The sequence below is a fragment of the Perca flavescens genome, chromosome 11, assembly GCF_004354835.1.
Source record: "Perca flavescens isolate YP-PL-M2 chromosome 11, PFLA_1.0, whole genome shotgun sequence".
NCBI classification, from domain to species: domain Eukaryota; kingdom Metazoa; phylum Chordata; class Actinopteri; order Perciformes; family Percidae; genus Perca; species Perca flavescens.
Window position 1 is genome coordinate 25,688,540 of NC_041341.1, and position 20,961 is coordinate 25,709,500.

The 20,961-nt window shown below is 39.5% G+C and overlaps 1 protein-coding gene across 1 annotated transcript in view; it reads left to right on the forward strand.

Moving 5' to 3' along the window:
* LOC114564011 (eph receptor A6) overlaps positions 1-20,961 on the forward strand; it is a 143,746-nt gene that overhangs the window by 86,442 nt on the left and 36,343 nt on the right. Inside the window, exon 5 of the mRNA XM_028591113.1 lies at positions 18,249-18,373. Within this exon, the coding sequence (XP_028446914.1) occupies positions 18,249-18,373 (125 nt within the window). The remainder of the gene's footprint in view (positions 1-18,248; positions 18,374-20,961) is intronic.

Sequence of the window (20,961 nt, forward strand, 5' to 3'; positions counted from 1 at the left end):
GCATCCTATTATTGTTGTGACTGTATATTTTCCACTGCAACAAGCCAATTTCCCCCAAGGGAATCATTAAAGTTTCATCTTATAAGAGGAAGATTACGGGGGGAGGTGGAGATGCAAAGCCTGGGGAGTAGAGATGAGTCAGGGATAGATACAATGGGAAGATGTCAGGTAGAGAGACAGACAAAACCAGGGGGAGAGAGAGAGAGGGAGAGAGTGATTTAAACTCAGTGGTGCGTAGCGGCTACCAGCCCATGTTGTCATTGACAGGAAGTGAAGGGTACATGCCTTCCCAAACCAGCTTATCCTGCTGACCTCATGGGGGACAGTGTGTGTATGCATGTGTCTATGTATGTATGTTACAGAGAAAGGGAGAAGCCCTGGCCTTGCAGTCTCTCTCTCTCTCTCCCTCCAGGCCTTATATGAATGATGCTCCCAGTGGTTTGGTTTCACCCTAGTGAACACACACACTGAGCTAATGGGGAAGCTTTGGGACAAGATGTGTGTCTGTCTGCACTCTTAACAGGATTTAAAAGATTTTACAAACTGCACAAACTTCTCACATGCATATTTGTGTGTTTATGTATGCAGGAAGGGAATAAGCACTGGGGCTTGACCAATATTTGTCTTTTTTTTTTAGGCCACTGTCAATACATATAGCCAGAATCATAAAGATACGAGTTGGAAGCTGCTCTGTGTTTGTTAAAGTCAAATCTATCGATTTTACTCTTTCTTGGGTCATAAATTGATATCAAGCAAGATTTGCTCAATAAGGTTTTTCAACACTGATACTGTTATTTTTGGAATGAAGCCACAGTATGTGGCTATTTTGTCCCAGTGTTTAATTTTGTTTAGCTAAATTAGACTTTGCTCAATAGCATTTCTAATGGTTATACTTACAGTAATTAAAGGGATCCAACCCAAGCTTGGGTAAAAACTGGTAGAATCAGTTTCACAATAACATAATAACAACCAACTGAAACATATCAAAAGTATCTGAACCTGACTGGACCTGATTAGATGTTTAATTAAAGGGACTAAATTAGTCAGTATAACACTAGTGTGTATACAGATAAATTCTTCATCCATCTTATTTTGGGAGCACTTCAGGACATTTTCAATAGACGGTGAAGAAATCTTGTAAGGTAAAAGTCCTAGGCTAGTCATATTTCTTCTATTAATGTAGATTAATTGGCCTTTATTTCATAATGACAATGGGTCAAACTGGAAGAGAAGGCACTCTAGAAGCGTATCACTCAAACAATGTGGGGGGAGAGAGATGTAGGAGTAGGATGAAGAACTCTTTGCTGTGACAGCTAAGGAGAAGGAAACAAACTCAGAAGTTGAGATGCTTTAAATGCAGGTCACAGAACACAGGATGGTAATTGGGTTTCTCACACCAAAGTGTTACCTCCTGGAGATTATTGGCAGCAATAATGAATTCATGTGAACTGAAATTGAAGAGAGGTAGGGCAGGTGAGAATTAACACGAGCTGGCACTGGTAGACAGGCTTGGGAAGTAAGGGAATACATGAAACAATGTTACGTAATTAGGATACACAAAAAGCTAACTGTACTCTGTTAAAGTTACAGAACAAAAAACAATCAAATCACGATACATATAATGTATTAGTATTAGCAGGATTACAATTTAGAAATACATTTTAAAATAAGGAACGATATAATACTGTAGCCGTGGGTTATGAGTTGCACTTATTCATGAAGGTAATAAAATAATAACATGGAGGCTCCGTAGTCTGAACCAAGACAACAAACTTTTTGACTCCCATATCAACGGCAGCACACTTCTGTTCCTACCTTTCACAACAAAATAGCTTACATTACATTACAACATCTTACGATTCTCACACACCACCACTCTGGTCTCGAGTAAATGTTGTTATGTGTTGTGCACTTTCATTGTAGGTCTATAGGATACTCGTGAATTTGCTTAATGAAAAAAAATAAACTGACCAAAGGACACATTAAATTGCTAAAAATCTTAGTTTAACTATTTTCTTTTCTAAGGTTACAGTGTTTTCCTACAGTATACACAAGTGTGTATTAAGTTTAAATAAAAGTCGTCCTATTGATATTTCTTTTCTCTTGTCTTTTTTGCATATTTGGTATTGAGGTAATTCGGCTACAGAATACATTTTTTAACATGTAATTAGTAATTGTACATTTTTAAAGAAAGACTTCCAACCCTGCTGGTAGAAAGGAGCAGAGTGGGTGACTGTTCATAAAGACCCATACAGTAAGCGGTGGAACTTGGGGATTACCTGGAGAAAAACAACAAACCTGCAGTTTCACTTTGTCACAGGTGATTTCCCAGTAATCGTCATATTTTTGACTAAATAATCGCTGCAACGACTACTACATTGACTATGATTTAGAAACCACTTTGCACTTGTCGCTTCTCATTCTCCATCACACATGAGACCATCACTTTCAGAGCAATAGGCAGTCCACTTACTGTAAAGCCCAGTGTGTGCGTAGGTTTTAACCAGTGTGTGATTTTCAATGCAGCTTTTGCTCTCGCCACTTTACGAGAAGACTGTAGGGAATCGGCTCAGTGGTAGCTGAATTACCAACACCCTGCAGACTTTTTCACTCCCCATCACGGAAAAAAAACAACTGTATTTTGCAGTTTTGTCCTATGGATACATTTTATGGATACATGTACATGTGGGACCTGAACATACATTGCAGCCTCTCTGTAATTGGTTGAGAAACTGAAGTTACATGTAAGACTTTATAATACATTTGAATCCCTTTTTGGAGTCCTCTGAATCTACTTCAGGCTTTTAAATTGATCGTTGTCGAATAACTGCAAAAGGAAAAAAGATCCAATTAGATTATCCAAAACTCAACCTTGTACACATTAATAAAACACCAATAACTCATTGTACCTACCTGACAGAATATTTGCTATGAATACTTCTACAATCTGTACAATTAATTTCCACACCTGTACAATTAATTTTGATAGACACCTCGGAAGACACTCGCATTACTGGTAGAAGTCTTATTTGTCCTTAACTTCACAGATGTAGGACAAGGACACAGTATATAGGACAAACAGTAGGTTACGGGCTGATGCAACATGCTGAACAACGCAGAAAGTAAGACCCAAAGCAGGATGCAAAATTTAGGATTTAAAATGCAAGATGCAGTACATGGGATATTATATGTAACATATACAGCCAAGGTGTCAAGGCATCTTGTGTAAACTGTCCTAGGCACAATATACGAACATGATCATAGCGTATGTTGTGAGACTAGGGAAATAAAATACCAAGCACATACACACACAATTACAGATTTGGATTCAGTCTTTTCCTTTAGCCACTTGTGTGTTTATTGTATTTTTCATGAACAGCACCTGTGTGTATTGACTAATTAAATTTTCTCTTTTCGTATTGTTATCCATGCTAGACGGCAAATCAAACCACCACTGTTACCTGTGAGTATTTGGGGATTTAGCTTGAAGATTAGTTTTTCTTTTCTGGATGTTTAAATATGAGAATTAAAGCTCAGCTTATTGATCTGGGAGTTTGGGCTGGAATGTGTGTAGCACTGCTGCATTCACTTATAGTTTATTTCATCGTGTCCTTCTGCGCCCTAGCAAGGTGTTACAGGGTTAGGATGCAGTCTTGCATCATCTTCTAAGATGTATTGATCAACACGTTATTCTACGTGCATACATACAGCGAAGCTAAAAGCAGATACAGAACTTGAGCTGAGTGAATTCTCTCCTTTCCTCTTTGTTCAATCATTGCCACACATACACATACATTCATAAACTACTTTTGTACAGAGAATGAAAGCAATGATGTGGAGTCAAGAAGTGTGAGGTGCGGAGAGAAAGCAAGTGTGTGTGTGTGTGTGTGTGTGTGTGTGTGTGTGTGTGTGTGTGTGTGTGTGTGTGTGTGTGTGTGTGTGTGTGTGTGTGTGTGTGTGTGTGTGTGTGTGTGTGTGTGTGTGTGTGTGTGTGTGTGTGTGTGTGTGTGTGTATGACATCTTTCAGAGCAGCACTTCTTGGCCAGCTGATTCTCTCCCATCTGAGATCCTGAGTGAGGATTATAAAACCAATCAGCAGACGGTGATTGCTGCAGCCAGCCTGTGATTGGATCACAACCCAGCCTCCGCTGTCAGCTCTGCAAAGAGAAAGAGAGTGAGAAGAGAAGAATAAGGCGCAGTGAAAGAGAGAAGAAAGGAGATAAATAAAGAGAGTTGTCAGATGAAGTCTTGTGGTTGGTTGGAGAGAAAAAAGAGAAGACCAGACAGAGAATATAAGATCATGATCAGGGGCGTTTCTAGGACTTGAGGTTCGGGGCTTAGCCCGAATCCATTTAAATAAACTGAATGCAATGCAAGTCGGCGATTGGCTTGCCCAGTTTAATAGTCAGCGTATGTTCATTTTAGCTACCCTTTAGTTTGTAGATCTTTATGTGAAGGGAAACATAGATTACAATCCAAATATAAAAACATAATGTAATATATTGCGGTAAGGCTGTATTTGTTGTATTTCTGTATTGCTTTATCTTTTTTATTCTCCTGTAGATCGACTATTTATATCTGAGTCAGCACACATGCAGCCTATAGGCATCATTTACTCTTCCCTCCTCTAGAAAAAAAAAAAAAAAAGCGGCACAGAAAAGGACGAAGTCTGCCAGCTGTCTCAAGTCACATTAGGGTTTAAGTAGTCTATATCCACAACGTTCCACTTCCAGGATTGCTCCGGTGCCGCAGGAAATTCTGCCCGATATCCCTCTTGTCGGCCCGATGTCCGTTACCTTCCGCTTTCTTTATGTTAGAAATTGAAACTCTGGTGGATTTATGAACACTATGGTTAACCGCTCCTCAAATCTCTGCAGGGTAAATCCAGACAGCTAGCTAGACTATCCCATCTGCGTTTTCTCTTGCATGACTAAAACAACATTTGAACTTGCATATTCCACAAAAACATGTTCATTCCAGAGGCTATTTTGCAGCGGAACTGTGGCTCTGTCCGGCGTTTAGCGCCGCCCATGACAATAGTGATTGGTTTAAAGAAATGCCAATAAACCAGAGCCCGTTTTTCTCCCATTTTTCTCCCATCCCGGAATGCTGTGTGGACTAGCCAGACCCTCTTTCGCAGCGCTGTGGAGGAAGGTCTGGCAATGCGAGCATAGGGTTTAAATGATGAAATGGGGTCTTTTTAATAATGATTTTTTTTCCTTGAGGAAAGGCTGATTCTAATGCATGGATGGTATGTTAGTTGGTGGTTGGGGCTCCTGCCTCACAGCAACAAGGTCTTAGGCTTTAATACAAGCCCTTTGTGTGTGAAATGTGAATGCTCTTTCTGTGTTTGTGTGGCTCTCCTCAAAATGCTCAGTTTGCCACTGTCCGTAAACAATGTAGATCAGGTTGATCTGAGTTATTTCCCTGCCTTTCACAGATTCCATGCTGTGATACCCTCCAGCACAGTAAATTAGTAGTATTATGGTCGTGGCCCCCCACAGTCTTCTAGGAAAGTGGAAAGGGCAGCTCCCTTGCTACTTTGAAAACTAGATTAGTTATTTACAGTATTACACTCATTAGCCATGATATCATGGGGGTTTCATGTTCCTTTTACAGAAGAAAGCAAACATAACAGAAAGTACAAAGAAAAATAGAAAGTTGTTAGTAGTTTGTGTCACTCTTAACATTTATGTGGTTGCTTTCAATTAACAGACATGACCTCACTGATATATGACTATTACATTAAAAGCTCTCTATGGCACACACACTTTTATTGTAAAGCAGCAGGAAGTGTTGATGTATTCTCTGACCTGATTTCCTTGCACTTTTTTGGTCAGTTTAAGGTTTTCCATCTTTGTGCACTTATTGCTGTTTCAGCAAATGTAAATCCTGCAACACGGTTGTAATGTACCATTCATATAGTGTGAAAAGCCACATCAAGAGTTTTGTTCACAGTTTTTTCTGCCAGTGGTTTGACCAATATGGGAGTTTGAAGGCTTACTCTATACTGATAATCAGTTAACAACTAAATCTCTAAATAGTGATTTGTATCCAATATTCAAAACATTTCATCTTTCTCAGGAAATATTCAGTTGTCTCTGTTCTGAAATAAATTCAGCTTAGAGTTTCATTTAGACAAGAAGTGTAGCATGGATCAACTACTTTTGTGACCAAATAAACTACATCATAAGAAGTGGCCCGACAATTAGCTTAATATATTATTCCCACCAGTAAAAAATATCATAGGCTCTGCAGCCATGTACAAAAGAGGACTCAGATATGTTTATATTGTATGAACTGTACATAGCAGGATGAGTGTGTGCGCTTTTGTAAACATAATGAATGTGTGCATCTGCGATATGATGTCAGCAGGTGTTTGCTCACTCTGTTTGTTGGCAGGTTTGTTTAGCTGGCTTCCCATGGGGCTGGATGTAACCTGGGGCATCTGTTGCCCCCTGCCCATTGTCTGCCCTTCAGGGCCCTCTTTTATCTTTGCCAATGACCTGCCGCTACCAGACACAAACTTGCACACACATACATGCATACATACATGCATACATAAGCTCAGACCAGTTTAGTTTGTAGAGAAAAACAACAGATGTGGAGTCAAACAATTGGAATACAAGAGGTGATTGTCATAAATACTAAATATCTGAACTTTGGCATAATTTGCTTTTGGGTAGAAGAGGTGGATTGATATAGTAACATAATAATCATGCTGTTATGCGTTAGATCGACTTGGATTTGGGTATAGTTATTGTGGAGGACAATGAGAAAGAAAGGTGAAAAGGGCTGGAAGAGGTGAAAATGAGGTGAGGAGGGGCAATTTAGCACAGCTGGGACCAGTTGGGAGATCTGTGCCTATGTTGGCCTTGCATCTGTTTATCTGTATTCAGGTTACAGCATACTAATACCCACCGGTGTATTATGGGTAACATCAGATAGGATGGGCTAGGGACAATGTCATACAGTTGACACAAACTTTAGGGACGCACATAAAGGATTAGTGTGAATTACTTGAGAGATTAATATGAAAACCCAAGTAATTGATATGTTTTATTACAATGTAAAAAATGCTCCAAAGGTTACTTTTGACATTGCATTGCAGGTCCTTACAGCAGGCACAAGAATAATATAAAAAAAGGGTAATTTGTTCAGGGACCGGGAGGCATTTGTTTGTTTGTTTGCTCTACAGCAGGCCCATTTATTTGTCAGCCCGCGGACCAACTCCGGCCCGCCGATCAAGCCAGACTGGCCCGCTGATCAGTTCTGTTTACAAAGAAATAGACTTTAAAACCTGAAAAAAAGTCACCCAAATAATGGACATACAACGCCATAAAAATGAACGCTCGTGCCTCCTTCACAAACGCATGTTTGCACATTAGCCAGCTAACATTTGCTAATTAGCAGTAAACTAAAAGCACAGTCGAGGTTAATGGAAATGTCATTAGTTTTGCAGGTATTTGGTCATGCACCTAAGCATTTCATAAATAAAAAAGCACTAAATGAAAACTCTAATTAAACTGCAATTAAACTTCATGGCAATCCAGTCAATAGTTGTTGAGACATTTTAGTCTGAAACAATGAATTTGCAGAAAATTAAGTCAGTGCTGCTCAGTTAAATAATGGTGTTTACAGTTTTTTTCAATTGCTTACACACGTTTTCAAAACTATGTCTCCTTTTTTCAAAACTCTACACACAATTCCTAAAACTGCACACACAAAATGCTAAATGCCTCACATCTTCAAAATGAAACACTGCATTCAAAATACCATAAACACATCTCAAAATGAAGCATTTGCATCAAATGGCAAACACTTTTTTCATAATAGAAAATTTTTGGATATACCATGTACACACTGTTGTTCTAAATCTAAGGCTCTTTTGTCTTTCATAGGTTTATATCTACATTTACAATGTTCTAGAGAGAAAGTAAATCTGCTGAAAGTGGTTGAAAAGTGCACCTGTAAAAAACAATGTAATTTTACAGTAAAACAGAAAATATTTATTGGGCAAAACATCACGTTAGTAAGAGTAGCTCAGTGTTGTACTGTATACAGTAGCATGAAACAAGAAAACAAAAGTATAAACATATGTAAACCAAAGATATCATTTTTAGAATAAAGAATATGTGTGTGTGTGTGTGTGTGTGTGTGTGTGTGTGTGTGTGTGTGCGTGTGTGTGTTGTGAGTGTTTGTGAATCGTGTGTCGTGTGGGGGGGAGACAGAATTGTATGCACTTTGTGCAAAACAAAGTGTGATTGATTTGTAATGCTGAAATAGTCTTTAGATAGTTGCATGCAGTATGGACACCACTGTAAAGCTACTCAAGATGGGCTTCTCTCCCTGATCTCATCAGAGATGGCTCTCTTTCTTACTCTTCTTACCTCCTCCTCCTCCTCGTTGTTATCCCCTCCTCCTCCTCCTCGTTGTTTTCCCCTGTCTCTTCCTCCTACTCCTCTTACTCTCCGTCTATTGTTGGCATCCATTGTTCAAAACAGGTAATCTGACCTTTGACCTCTGTATAGGCCTATACTAAAGCAATGATTGGTTAGTGTTCAGTTATGACATAATGTGTTAGCAAATGTGAGGAGTGTGTGTGTGCCCTGGTAAATAAGTGTAGCATTTTGATTGGCTGTGTTTAGAAATGGATAGCAAGTCACTTCCTATTAGATTTTTGTGTTTTAGGTAGAGAATTGTGTGTAATGTTTTGAAAAAAGTGTTTTATGCAATTGAAAACTGAGTGAAAGGCTGAGAAATAGCTTACGGTTTTGGAGATGTGCTGTGCAGTTTTGCACTTTGAGTGAGAGGTTTCAAAAATCGTGTGACATGAAAAGATTTTGTGTAAGCAGTTGGAAAAAACTGTAATTGTCTATTTAAAATGCCATAGAGCTCCTACAGGAAAACAATAAGTAAATAATGTGTTACAATCTCTATCACTCCAATTCTGCTTGATTTGTCATTTAGCATCTGGAAAGTGGCTGGATTTCAGAAAGACCTCCAAGCCTTTTTTACTTTACGCTTTGAAGGCTGTCATTGAGTTGCCCACATGTACAGTGTTGTGTGTGGCCATATATATCTCCAGCCAGCTCCTCTGAGCCCTCCAGACATACAGTAAGTCAACTATTCACCAGTCAGCGTTAAGAATAGCTATTCCCCAGCATCGCTATTCAGCAGTGTTCAGAGCAGGTGGGGAGTTTGAAAGAAAAGAGATTAGCTGTTTCTACTCCACAAAATGATTTATGCCCAGACTTTTATCAGGAAGCTTCTTCTCCCCCCCCTGCAAAGATCATTTCCCCTGACTTCACCTCACAACGGGAACTATTTTAAGCATTGGCTCATTAATGCAGAGTGATTGGATTCATTGTTCTGCAATCCTGATGGATGTTCTCTGAAGTTTTCTCTCTCTCAACTCCCACCTCAATCCCGTCTTCAATCTTAGGGTTGAATTTCCGCCCAAGAATGCAGCCCCATTGTCTTCTAAAAGTTAGATAAATCAGTTGCCAATGCCTTTTTTTCGCTTCAGTTCATTTAAATGAATTTGCATTAGCCTCACTTCATAAAACCATTTATAATGACAGCAGCTGTAACTTCAATCTCTCTAAACCTTTATACATTTTAGCAACCATTGAAGACACACTCAGCTTAAGGTCTTATAGTTTATACTGCATTTCCACAGTGTACTCAAACATTTTCAGAGTGAGACATCAAATACAACTGAAACAATTGACAAGCTTTTTTTATCAAGCTTACCTCCTTTTTGTGAAACGCATCATGTACACGAATGTATGTCAGTCACCACTAACTAACCAACATTCTTCTCATGTCAGTTTGTATGAAATTGTGACTCTTTAAGCGCTGTAGTAATGATATTAGCCTTTTAGTGCACTGTCCTCACTCTGCAAATGTGTGCCTGTGAGCAGTAGTATGTTAATATTGATTAGTTAGACAATTTGCTGTCTTAAGTATCAGTTTTTACCACTTTTGCTGGGTGCTACATGGAAGTGCCAGTGAGTAAAAAAACTGTTGTGTAGTCAACCAATGTTAAGGTGCCACACCAACAAAAGAAAAATATTTACAGGAACTAGAAACATCCTTGAAAATGGTATTTTCTCTGTTCCAAAAAAAAACATGAAATTGTGACCTTTTACACATTTGTGGAGGTTGCAAGTGATTGGCCCGAATAGGAAAAGCATTATTCTTCAACACGTTTACTGTCACCTTGTGCATTATAAGTGCTTTTAAAGTATACGCTGTTGTCTGTATTCAAGCAATCCTTCATGACCTATTCACACAGCATCAATTGTGTGGGCTATTTTAACTCCAGGGTGGTTCACTTTGAAAGCAGAGTTGTGTATGGATGGCTCTTCTTGAAATGAGCACTATAGGAAAGAATGTATTGCCACTGTGGCATCTGTGTGTTCTGCTGCAGTAAGTCTGCTCTGGGTGCTATAGGAGGGTCGACTGCTATTTATACTGTACCTCCTCTGCAGCGGCACTCCACTCCTCTCCCCATGCACTCCTATTCAGAGAGGAGATTTTACAGCTACTCTGAGTTTTTATTCTGTTCGGATATGCAGTGCGAACTATATTTATGTGTAACAAGTCAAAGAATTTTTTGTATATATTTTTCACCACAACTTCAGTTCCTGTATGTGTAGGAACCAACTGAAACTGCATTTCAATGATGTAAATTTGATACTGAACCCATAATCATATTTTAATCATCAAAACCATCACTGCCATTGCCATCACCATCAAGTGCACCATCATTGGGATTGACTGAATTAAATTAAATGTTTTAGAAGAACTAATTAAAGCCAAAGGTTATGCAAGTGGTTTAGGGCTATGGCATTTTCTTTTTAATAAAGTTGAAAAGAATTCAAACTAACACATGAGAATTAACTTGATTGATATCTGTGTAGCCTAATCCTGTGTGGTGGAAATTACCGACTTAGTTTATCAACAATTTTTCCATTGATGGTCCAAAATGCTTCCACAAATTACTTCATTAAAGTTGGCCACAATATTATTTTGCAAATTAAATCTATGTAGAATAAAAATGCAAATGCAAGGGTTTTATTTGACTGCACTAAACTGGTGAAAACAACACCTCTTCTTGTAGGTTTTTATCCTAAAAGAAAATTATGCACATCGACATCCATGTCTGTCCATATCTGTGTCACTTTCCAAAACCCAATGCTTAGTTTCAACCATGATAAAGCTTTTAAGTAGCAGCGTGTGGAGTGGACAGGGTGTTAAGGACAGGGACCGGCAGGGAAATCAGCTGTCAGTGGCCAGATACTTCCGTTCTTCTCATTAATTACTTTTGAGGAAAGAGAGGTGGAGGCCAAATGAGTATTGATTGTGGTGGGCCAGTATAGGGCTGGTTTCAGTGTCCTTTCCCACACGTCATTGCTTCTTCACGTCCCCATTAAGTGGGAACAAGAGGGATCAGTGGCAGGCTGGGACCCTATTAAAGACGAGACCTCAGAGTGTCAGGCAGGCTAGCTAGCACACAAACCTCCTCCACGACACAGTAGACAACACCGTTTTTTGCTTTCTATCTGTCTGTCTTTTAATCCCCCTTCCACTACTCTAGTGCAGATTGTCAATAAGAAGACAAAGGTTTAAATGTTACAGGCTGTTTGCAAGTCAAAGACCATCCAAAGTCAGACTTTGTCTCACTGGGTTTCTTTGACTTGCCTCTCTATCTTTCTTCTTCCTCTGTTGTTACTCTCTCTACTCCTATTTTCTTAGTCTTCACTCTCCTACTACAACTCAAAGCCACTGCAAAAGGGTGGAAATAGCTTTGAACTCGTAGAAGGGTCTCTTTCCTTTTCTCTTTTCCACTCCGCCTCCCTGATCCCTGCTTTTGTTGCGTGACTGATGATTTTAATTACCTGTTAACTCCCCGTACTCAGCAGATACACATGATAAATGGTGCGGGTGACTGTTGTAGCCACCATCTGGATAGGGCAAAGAAGTCTTGGAAGCTTTTTTCCACTGTCATACCAAAGACAGCCTCCACAGCAGGGGGGGATTGCAGGTGTACCGAGGGAGAACAAGAAACTGTCCCAGTTTAGATCCGGTTGACAGCTATTTAGTGTCATAGGGGTCACATCCATTTTTCCGGTCTGAGACTGCAGGCAGGAACAATATGCCTCCAGAAAAAGAAGCCCATATCACCACAGTGGGGAGAGAGATTGCCGTAGACGATTGGCCAAAAAATTGCAGCACTTTATATGGAGATTATAGAGAAGGAATGTGTAGCTACCATAGGTACAGAGTGGAATGGATTCAGAAGCAGGCATTATGTACCATGTACAGGTGCTATGCAATGACCAGTATGATCTTTGAAGACTGAATCAGAAGCTCCCAGAAGTTATCCAAGCAAACTTGCAGCAAAAATCCAAGCGTAGCAGAAATCTCTTGGTGAAATAAAAAGTAAACCTGTACGGGAAATGGATACTCACCAATATGAAAGGTGCTGTAACAAAAGGCTGTGTCCAAAGGCAGACTCTTGGGGTGGGACAATAAACGTTAAAAATGTTTAAGAACAAGGGGACACTTAAGAATTATCTCCCTCTCCTCTGTACTTAATGCACAGAAATATGATAGGTATCAATTTTCTCATCTAACATCTAGAAAGAAAGCTGAACTATTCCTTAAACACATTTCTTGACAGCCCAACAAACAGCCACATATTGCAGGGAGATGTGATTCTCAGGTGGATACCAGAGAGGTCAGTGCTAATGAGACAACAATTCCAATTATACTGCTCTTGATGGAGTTGAACAGAGCAGTCACTTATGTATACTCTATAATTAGACCTAACCGTTTATTTTACAGTCATGTCTCTGCGTTTATGCATAGAGTTCATTAATGAAGGGTAACGATGATAGTCCCCAAAGCAGACCCCATGTTACTTTAGTTTTGTCTCGGGGTTTGTAAAAGCAGCACACGCAAAACCATGGTTACACACACACACACACACACACACACACAGAAGTTTGGATACACATACATTACAGATTCTACAAATGTGACATTGCTCCAACTGATTTCCTGAGGTCCCAGAGATAACATTGGAGACAACTTGAATTCATTCATTCCCTTAGTTCCCTGCTTCTGAAGCACGCAAGGTAGTCATTGATGGCAGATGGCGCTTTGGAGTCATATTGACTTGAACTAATTTGAATCAAATCAAATTCAAGTAACTTGAATATTTGTACAACGTGTGCATGCATGTGCTTGTTCCAGTAAATATTTTTAGATTAGATAGATTTGATTGATCCCAAATTGGGACATTTTAATTGCATTCACCCAGGAAGATGCATGCTGAAGGAGCAATTTGGGTCGGCCGCAAGACAAACACGACCAGACACCTAGAAAAGAGACATATGAATATGAAAACAAGAGCACCTATATTGTGTATGTGTTTCTCTTTTACTCTTATCTCTCTATCAGCAGTGAATCAGTGGAGTGTTAGGACATCGTTTAAGCTTTCGCACAGCATCAATACTGGCTCTATTGATTTTTTCAAACAGTTAATGGAAGCCTTTAGGGCAGGAAAGCTAATTAAAATCATATGCAGGTCAAGCTCATTTAAAGACTCCCCATTAGTTTATGTTTAGCTTAACTACGCTTGACTGGAAAATCCATCCATCGGGCATTGTAATTGACTGGTGTTTCTAATGGCTTTCCAATGCTCCTGAGTTCCTCTGGCAGATTTCATGCTGCAGCTCTAATATCCCACATACAGAATCATTAAAGACGGTTGCTGCGTGTCCTGTAACCTCAAAGTATCTTGCCGATGCCTGGAGACAGTGATGTTTTTCACACTCCAGCCTTTGGAAATATGCAACCACAATGCACACACAAGCAGACACTGTAGTTTCTATTGTTTTAACTTCTCTTAAATTTTGTGGATGTAAGAATTATCACATGATGGCTGTGCTTCAATGCCATGAGTTTTTGATGATTGCTTGGATAAATATGTCCACAATAGAAAGTAACAATGTATTTTTACAGGTTTAGGGCTCCTCCTCCTCAAACTCTATTTATAGAAATGTATATTACATTACATCTAGACAACATTGACTAGACCAATACGAATATTATATTAAATGCACAATGTATTTAACACTAAGTCTAAAGCACATTACATACGGTACTCCTCCCATCCATTTTGAATAACCCAGAATGCATCTAGATCACATAAGATTACATCCACAATGTGAGCTCAGGACGGAACATAGGAACATACTCTAGCTGAGAAAAAAAAAAGGCTGTACATTTTTTTTCTTTAGGTTTGTGAAAATGGCTCAATTAAAGCAACTGTGGCTTTTTTATTAAGGAATTTCTAAGTGTTGTGTCAAGATGAACTCTAACATGACGTGCAAGTACATTTCTACTGGCTATTATTTTCTGCCTGCCAGACAGTGGTCCTGCTTCTCTAACAAACATATTGTTTTTACACGCGTCAGCTCTCAACTATTTGTGTGTGCGCACACGTCTTCTGCGCATTTGCTTCCTGCACATTTGTGTTCCCTTGTTTGCTTGCACAACTCGTGTGAGTGTGCATTGTGCAGTGCCTTGCGGTGGGAGGCTGATTTAAATCTTTGAGTCAGAGTGAGATTGTATTTAGGCTGTGTTTATTGTTCCCTATCAGGGGCCAATATGCTAACAGCAGATGCCAACCATCTTGCTGTGTCTTAGTTTGATGCCTCCACTGCATGATTCTAGCCGCAAACCACACCGCCCTGCCGCCACTGTTCCCAGTACCCAGCTGGCATAAGCAGCGCACAAGGCCTTGCAACGCCGCAGTTTCAACAGAGTGGTTCATTAGATAGAGTTAGATCAGATAATATCCCCCTGAGGTGAATTTACTCTGCCACTGAGGAGAGGAGGATACGAGAAAGCTCTGAGTGAAATGGGCAGAGGAGAGAGATGTAATAATAACACCTAGGATGTCAGCAGCATCGCCTTTTTGTGTTGCTGGACAGTTTATTTTCTACTCGGGGTGCTCCATACTCTCTTTTTAAGATAACAACATACACATGCCCTCACAAACAGTAATCCCCAACATGCACATGTATGCATACAGTAGTCACACAGCCTACCCTTTGAGCTTGCTGATTATGCTAATATTAGCCATTTTCACTCACGCATGATATTATGATGTTCTGTTTTTGCTAACATTTTAGACAACCTTTCTAAATGTTCAATGGCTATTAAGTTGGTTATTAAGAAGAAGTCAAGCGTTAAAATGCATTTAATATAAAAGTGCTGGATGCTGCACAGTACTGTACCCCCTCCAGCCCTATTTTATCCGTCATCACGATTTGATCTTAATGCAGATTATGGTTTTGATCCAGTTACAATTATTGACCTGAGTTGTTGGTTGCTTAATTAACTGCATGGTTTAGTCATTTATTATCCCATTCATGAGTTAGGCATGTGAATAACATGTTTGAAGTATTCCTGTGAAATGTGAGGTATTTTTATATCCCTCTTTTGCAAATTCACGTTTTTCACATTTTAGAATATAATACAATCACAGTGCCACATGAGAATATATAATGTTATTCTTGTCATATTAGAGCCACAGCACCATGGGAGGCAATTTGTCTTTTGAATACTCATTTCTGTGTCCTTTTTGTAGCTGCACTTTTATCCACAGAATTTGAGCATTTCTGCTCTTCCTCTGCAAAATATCATTTTAAAGTTATACTTAAATCTCCAAGTCTCCCATTCCCTTCCAACCAAGTTCAAACCCTTCACCGTTTTGAGTTCCTACTCCCTAATATATCAATAGTAAATGTATTCCTACTCTAAGGGAGGAGGGAAAGTAAAAGAAGGAGCAGAGGACAGAGGGTTAAAACCATGTATGAGGATATGAAGAGATAAAGCCAACAACAGATGGAGAGCATATGGACAAAAAGAGGCAGGTGGTGAGGAATAGAGACAACCAAGTAAGAGAGGGATAAAGGGAACAGAGGTGTTTTTACTTTCTATCAGATTAGTAGCAGCAGTAGGCCTCAGGTTAACAAACTCAAACCCCTACAGCTCACCGCTCTCATGTCATCTAGCCCCCAACCACTAACCCCAAGATTCTGCTCCACAAACCCTGAAACCCTGATCCCTCATGCTTCTTCTAATACCAGCCTCAGACAAAGTGAGAACTGCGAAATCCTCCCCCAGGCACACTACTGTAGAGTAAATGCGGAAAAAATACTCAGTGGCATCATTTTACTTTGAATACACACGAGAAAAGCAGGCCGACAATTTATATCCACATAATGAGTCGGCTCTGTAACATCAGATGATATATAATATACAATAATCGCTCTCAGGGCAGTTGCATCTGCTGACCACTCTTGGGAGCTCAGTGCAATTATTTGCCCAGCAGAAATTTATAGAGCAAAGCAAATGCATTTCAGTCCAAGAAAAGAAGATGTAGCTTCCTCAACTTATTTTTTTAAAGGAATAGCTGTGCGGATGTTGTTTTTTTTTTTCTTCTTTCCCTAGCGACTTGAAAGGACTACTGTTATGGTTTCGGTATTTTTGCTTGCTATTTTGTTTCCTTTCTAGTTTTCTGTATTATCCCGTTTGCTTTATTCTGGACTGTGGATTTATGTTCCCTGTGTCTTCCTGTGTTCTCTGCTCTCCCTTGTGTTTAGTGTTGTCAAGTTTCTGTATTTAGTAGATTCCATGTCTTCTGTTAGTTGTTCCCATTTCCTGTTTTATTTTGATAGTCTGTTTTCTGTCATGTCTAGTTCTACTTCCTGTGTTTTCCCTCCTTTGTGATTGTCCTGCCCCGCCCTGATGTGCTTCACCTGTTGTCTCACCTGTTTATGATTTGCCTGTCACCTCATGTATTTAGCCTCTGTGTTCCCTTTGTCTCTTGTCAGATCGTCTTGTGTGCTTGCCCATGTCTGGTGTTAGTTCCTTTGTGTGTTCTGTTTGCTCCTGCCGTCAGTGTTCTATTTTGTATGTTTCCAGTCCTTATACTGCCGCCCTTTGTTATATTAAATACCTCAATTTGACCACAACCTGCCTGCCTGCCTCCTCTCGGCATTTGGGTCCGAATTCCCTGCTCCCTCACCACAACTACAGCCTATTTCGAAATACAGTAATTGAGTGTCAGCATGGATATGTGATAATTATTGCTGACAAGGTGGAGAGGTGTTCATCTGTGTGTGTTTCATGCACATGCATTGTCAACCATTGGATTCCTTGTTGTGCTATACATCCTCATTGTTAACTTGCTGCATCATAGAAAAACTCCTCACTCTGTATTCAGTGCACATTCTCATCAAACTGACAGCTTGCTGAGGTCAACTGGTTCTCCCAAGATCAACAAGACTAAGAGTATGCAGCCGCGCACAGAGTTCTATGAGGTTGCACTGCAACATGCTTACAATAACAATGTTAGCATGATGATATTTAGCAGAAAATGTTGAACATGGGTCCTCATCGTACTGCAGATTATATTACAATGCTAACACTTGTTTAATTAGCGCAAACTACTGTACACCTGAGGTATAAGGGGATTTCATACATTTTACAAGTAGTTGGTCCTAAACCAAGGTATTGGACAATAATGGAACAACACTCTGCAATAACTCCCATTAATTCAGTGCTTTACAACGTCATTTTAAAGTAATCCATTATCCATGGACCATGCCAGCGATCTGAAACATAAACCACACAGTACATGAAAGTGAATCATCCTATTGGCTTCTTAACCTTTAATTGTTTTCCTTGTCTTATATTTTTTCTTGTGTATCTTTAGAATAAGATAAACCTGAGCACGTTGGTAGCCAAGTGGTTACAGTGCATGCCACATAACTACATTGTCACCTTGAAATTGCAGAGCTACATCAAGCACACACTTAGCTGGGAGCCTGGGGACTTCAGTCTTTCCCATATAGAATTAAGCAGCACGCCCAAACTTATTTGGCTTTTTATGGTATTTTTAATATTAATTCTTTAAAGTCTCTGTGGAAAAGCAGTTAGAGGGGCTGAGTGATTGGAGGGGAACCGTGCATTTATGTAAAATACCTTGTGAATTCAAATCTGTTCGCCGCTCAGTGTTGTTTATATTTGCACACACTTGAAGGCCAAGTGTGTAAAAACGTATCTAGTGTGCCAACCTTTGTTGTATTTATTCAATTCTTGTGATATTATGGTGAAGACCTTGAAGCTGAAGCTGTGTATTTTGTATTCAAACCGTGCAGGTCCATCTCTGGTTGGGTCTCTGAAGAAGGACTGGGCCTCTCCAAACAGTATTGCTCTCTCCTGGCAGCAGCCCGAACAAACAACAATGCTCATCCTCGACTACGAGATCAAATATTACGAGAAGGTATGTCCAGGTCCGGCCTAAAATTGTAGGGCAGTACGTAGGTATAGACTTGATCCTTGTTCAGGTCAGAGACTCATTTGTAGCAATTTATTTAGCCAGAATTTAGTGATCTCAAGAAAAAGTATGCAAGTGTGTAAAATGTTATTAAGGTCCTCCATTCATAAATTATAAGAAAATCTACAGATGTATTTATAGTTAAACAAGAACATCTATGCCTTAGACCAGACAATCTTCATACTGTACTCACTTTTAACATTGTGTCCTGTTTCAAGCACCTAAGTGTAAAAAGCAAGAGAAAAAGTTAAACTGGGCCGCAAACAAACCCCACCATCCCATCACCATGGCAAAACAGTCCAATGCTTAAGTGGCACAATCTTAGACAACCACAGCCGTCACTCAAATCCACACTTTCAGCTACTGCCCTCAGGGAAAAGGCACAGAGTCCCCTGTGCAAAGTAGAATATCTATAGAAAATTGTTTGTTCCTGTTGCCATAACATATCTTAATCAGCAAGGACAACCACTTTTTGAATCCAGCTTACTACCACAGCACACAGCACTTTATATTTTTTTATTTAAAGATTTAGCCCTCACCATTGAGTTCCTGATGCTGCTTTTAAAGTAGTATTTATTGTATATTGATTTATAAAAAAGTTAAATGTGTTTTTATGTGTCCTGTCTGGATGTAACTTAATGGCTTTTAACATACTTATTTTAATTGCAGTCGTTGCACATGCAAAAGACAAATTTCTGCCTAAAGTATTTTCTATTTCTAACTTAACATCCTGGCACAGCAATGTAGTCCACTGATTAAACCGTCACGCTAAACATTCTTGACCTGGGATTTTATCCCACTAAAATGTCTTATCCATGATGTCCAAATACAGTGGTAAAGTAAAGTGGTGCGTGAAAAATTAAGCTACACAGCATCAGTTAAATTTGGGGTGAGTGCCCATGTTTGTGTGATCCTAGTGCAGCACAGCAATCTCACAGCCAACCACATCAGCTCCTCTCATCCTACCAGTCAAAAGAATGGCCCAAGCCAAAGGGTCCCAAGGCACAAATACAGTCTATATTAGCCATTATATGATTATAAAGCACTCCAAATATGCATCCAAGGACAACTAATAACCTTTTTAAGCTGAATAGACAATTCATTTATGCTCATTTTGCATAATTATGGTCACAACATTATTTTAAAAGACAATGATATCTATGCAGTACAATTATAGGAACTGGTAGTTTCCTAAAACGTTTCTCCACAAAACTTGTCTATTGTTTTGTTCACTAAAGTGATCAAGTTTGAAGGCAGTCCTTGGGCCCATTTGCATACTAGCTTTTTATTCGTATGACGTAAAGTATGACTGGAAATGGAGTGCGTTCCCACTGTAAAGTCTGTGGATGTTGTGTATGTGAGAAATGCCCAGATGTGTATTATTTAGGTTAGCCAGGATTTTTGAGTATGAGACGTAATCTTACTGTGCAACAGTGGAGATTTTTAGCCTAGCTGAATGTCACTTTATTAAGTTTTAATGTTTTATCAGGCAAGAAAGTAACCATGTATATTTCCAATATGTGGTCAGTTTATCCATATTTTCGGAGATGTGAGAGCCGCTGGCTGGGTCAGACTTAGTCATTAATGTAGTAGGCAGTATGCAGTACGTTAGTATGCGATTTCCAACTAGGGCTGCAACTAACGATTATTTTAATAATCGATTAATCGGTCGATTATTTTTTCGATTAATCGATGAATCGGATAAAAAAAAGCATTCATTTACATCAACCAAAAACATACATACATGTTGTTTTAGTTAATAGTTGTGTAAAGGTAAGTAACCCAAATAGCAGATACAGACAAGAAAGACAGACAGACAGACAGACACACACACACACTTATTCATTAAATTATTACCATCATTGTAGTAAGTGCAAGTTAAGTTCGTTTATACACCACACACTATTATATTTGTCAACAATAACTGATATGGGACAAAGCACATAATACATGACAACATATTGAAAAATTAATGGGCCAAAAAAGGCGAGTGAATAAAACCGTGTCTTTAGTCTTGCAAACTACACCACCCCTGCTTTATTACTGTTATTACCGAGCTAACGCTAGCTTGTCATGCTAGTCAGCTGGATAACGAGTAAACAGCAGCACCAGAAGAGCTACTGGAGGGACGGTACGTTCCTCCCTTCAGAACAGAACAGAAGTAGGATAGTGTAGTGACTTTACCCTGCTGTTGAACTTCCTCCTCATCACGGACTCCAACATGTTTACGTTTTAGGTGCTGACTCATCACTGTGGTGCGCCCGTGCCATGCCGTGTCGCTTTTGTTTATCTTGCAATTAACACGTTTTTGATTTATTTAGTGTGAAATGCTCCCACACCTTGCATGACTTATATTAGGTCGTACTGATTTCTCTGCCTCCGCCGAGTGTTTCAGAACAACGTTACGGGTCTCTCCGGTCTCTCTCCGTATTTCCTCTACCCCCGCTCTGCTCTTTGTTCCTTTTCTTGCGCTCCGCGCTGCTCCGCTCTGCGCTCAACTCAATTTTTTTTTTATCTCTGCGACTAGGTTGCCT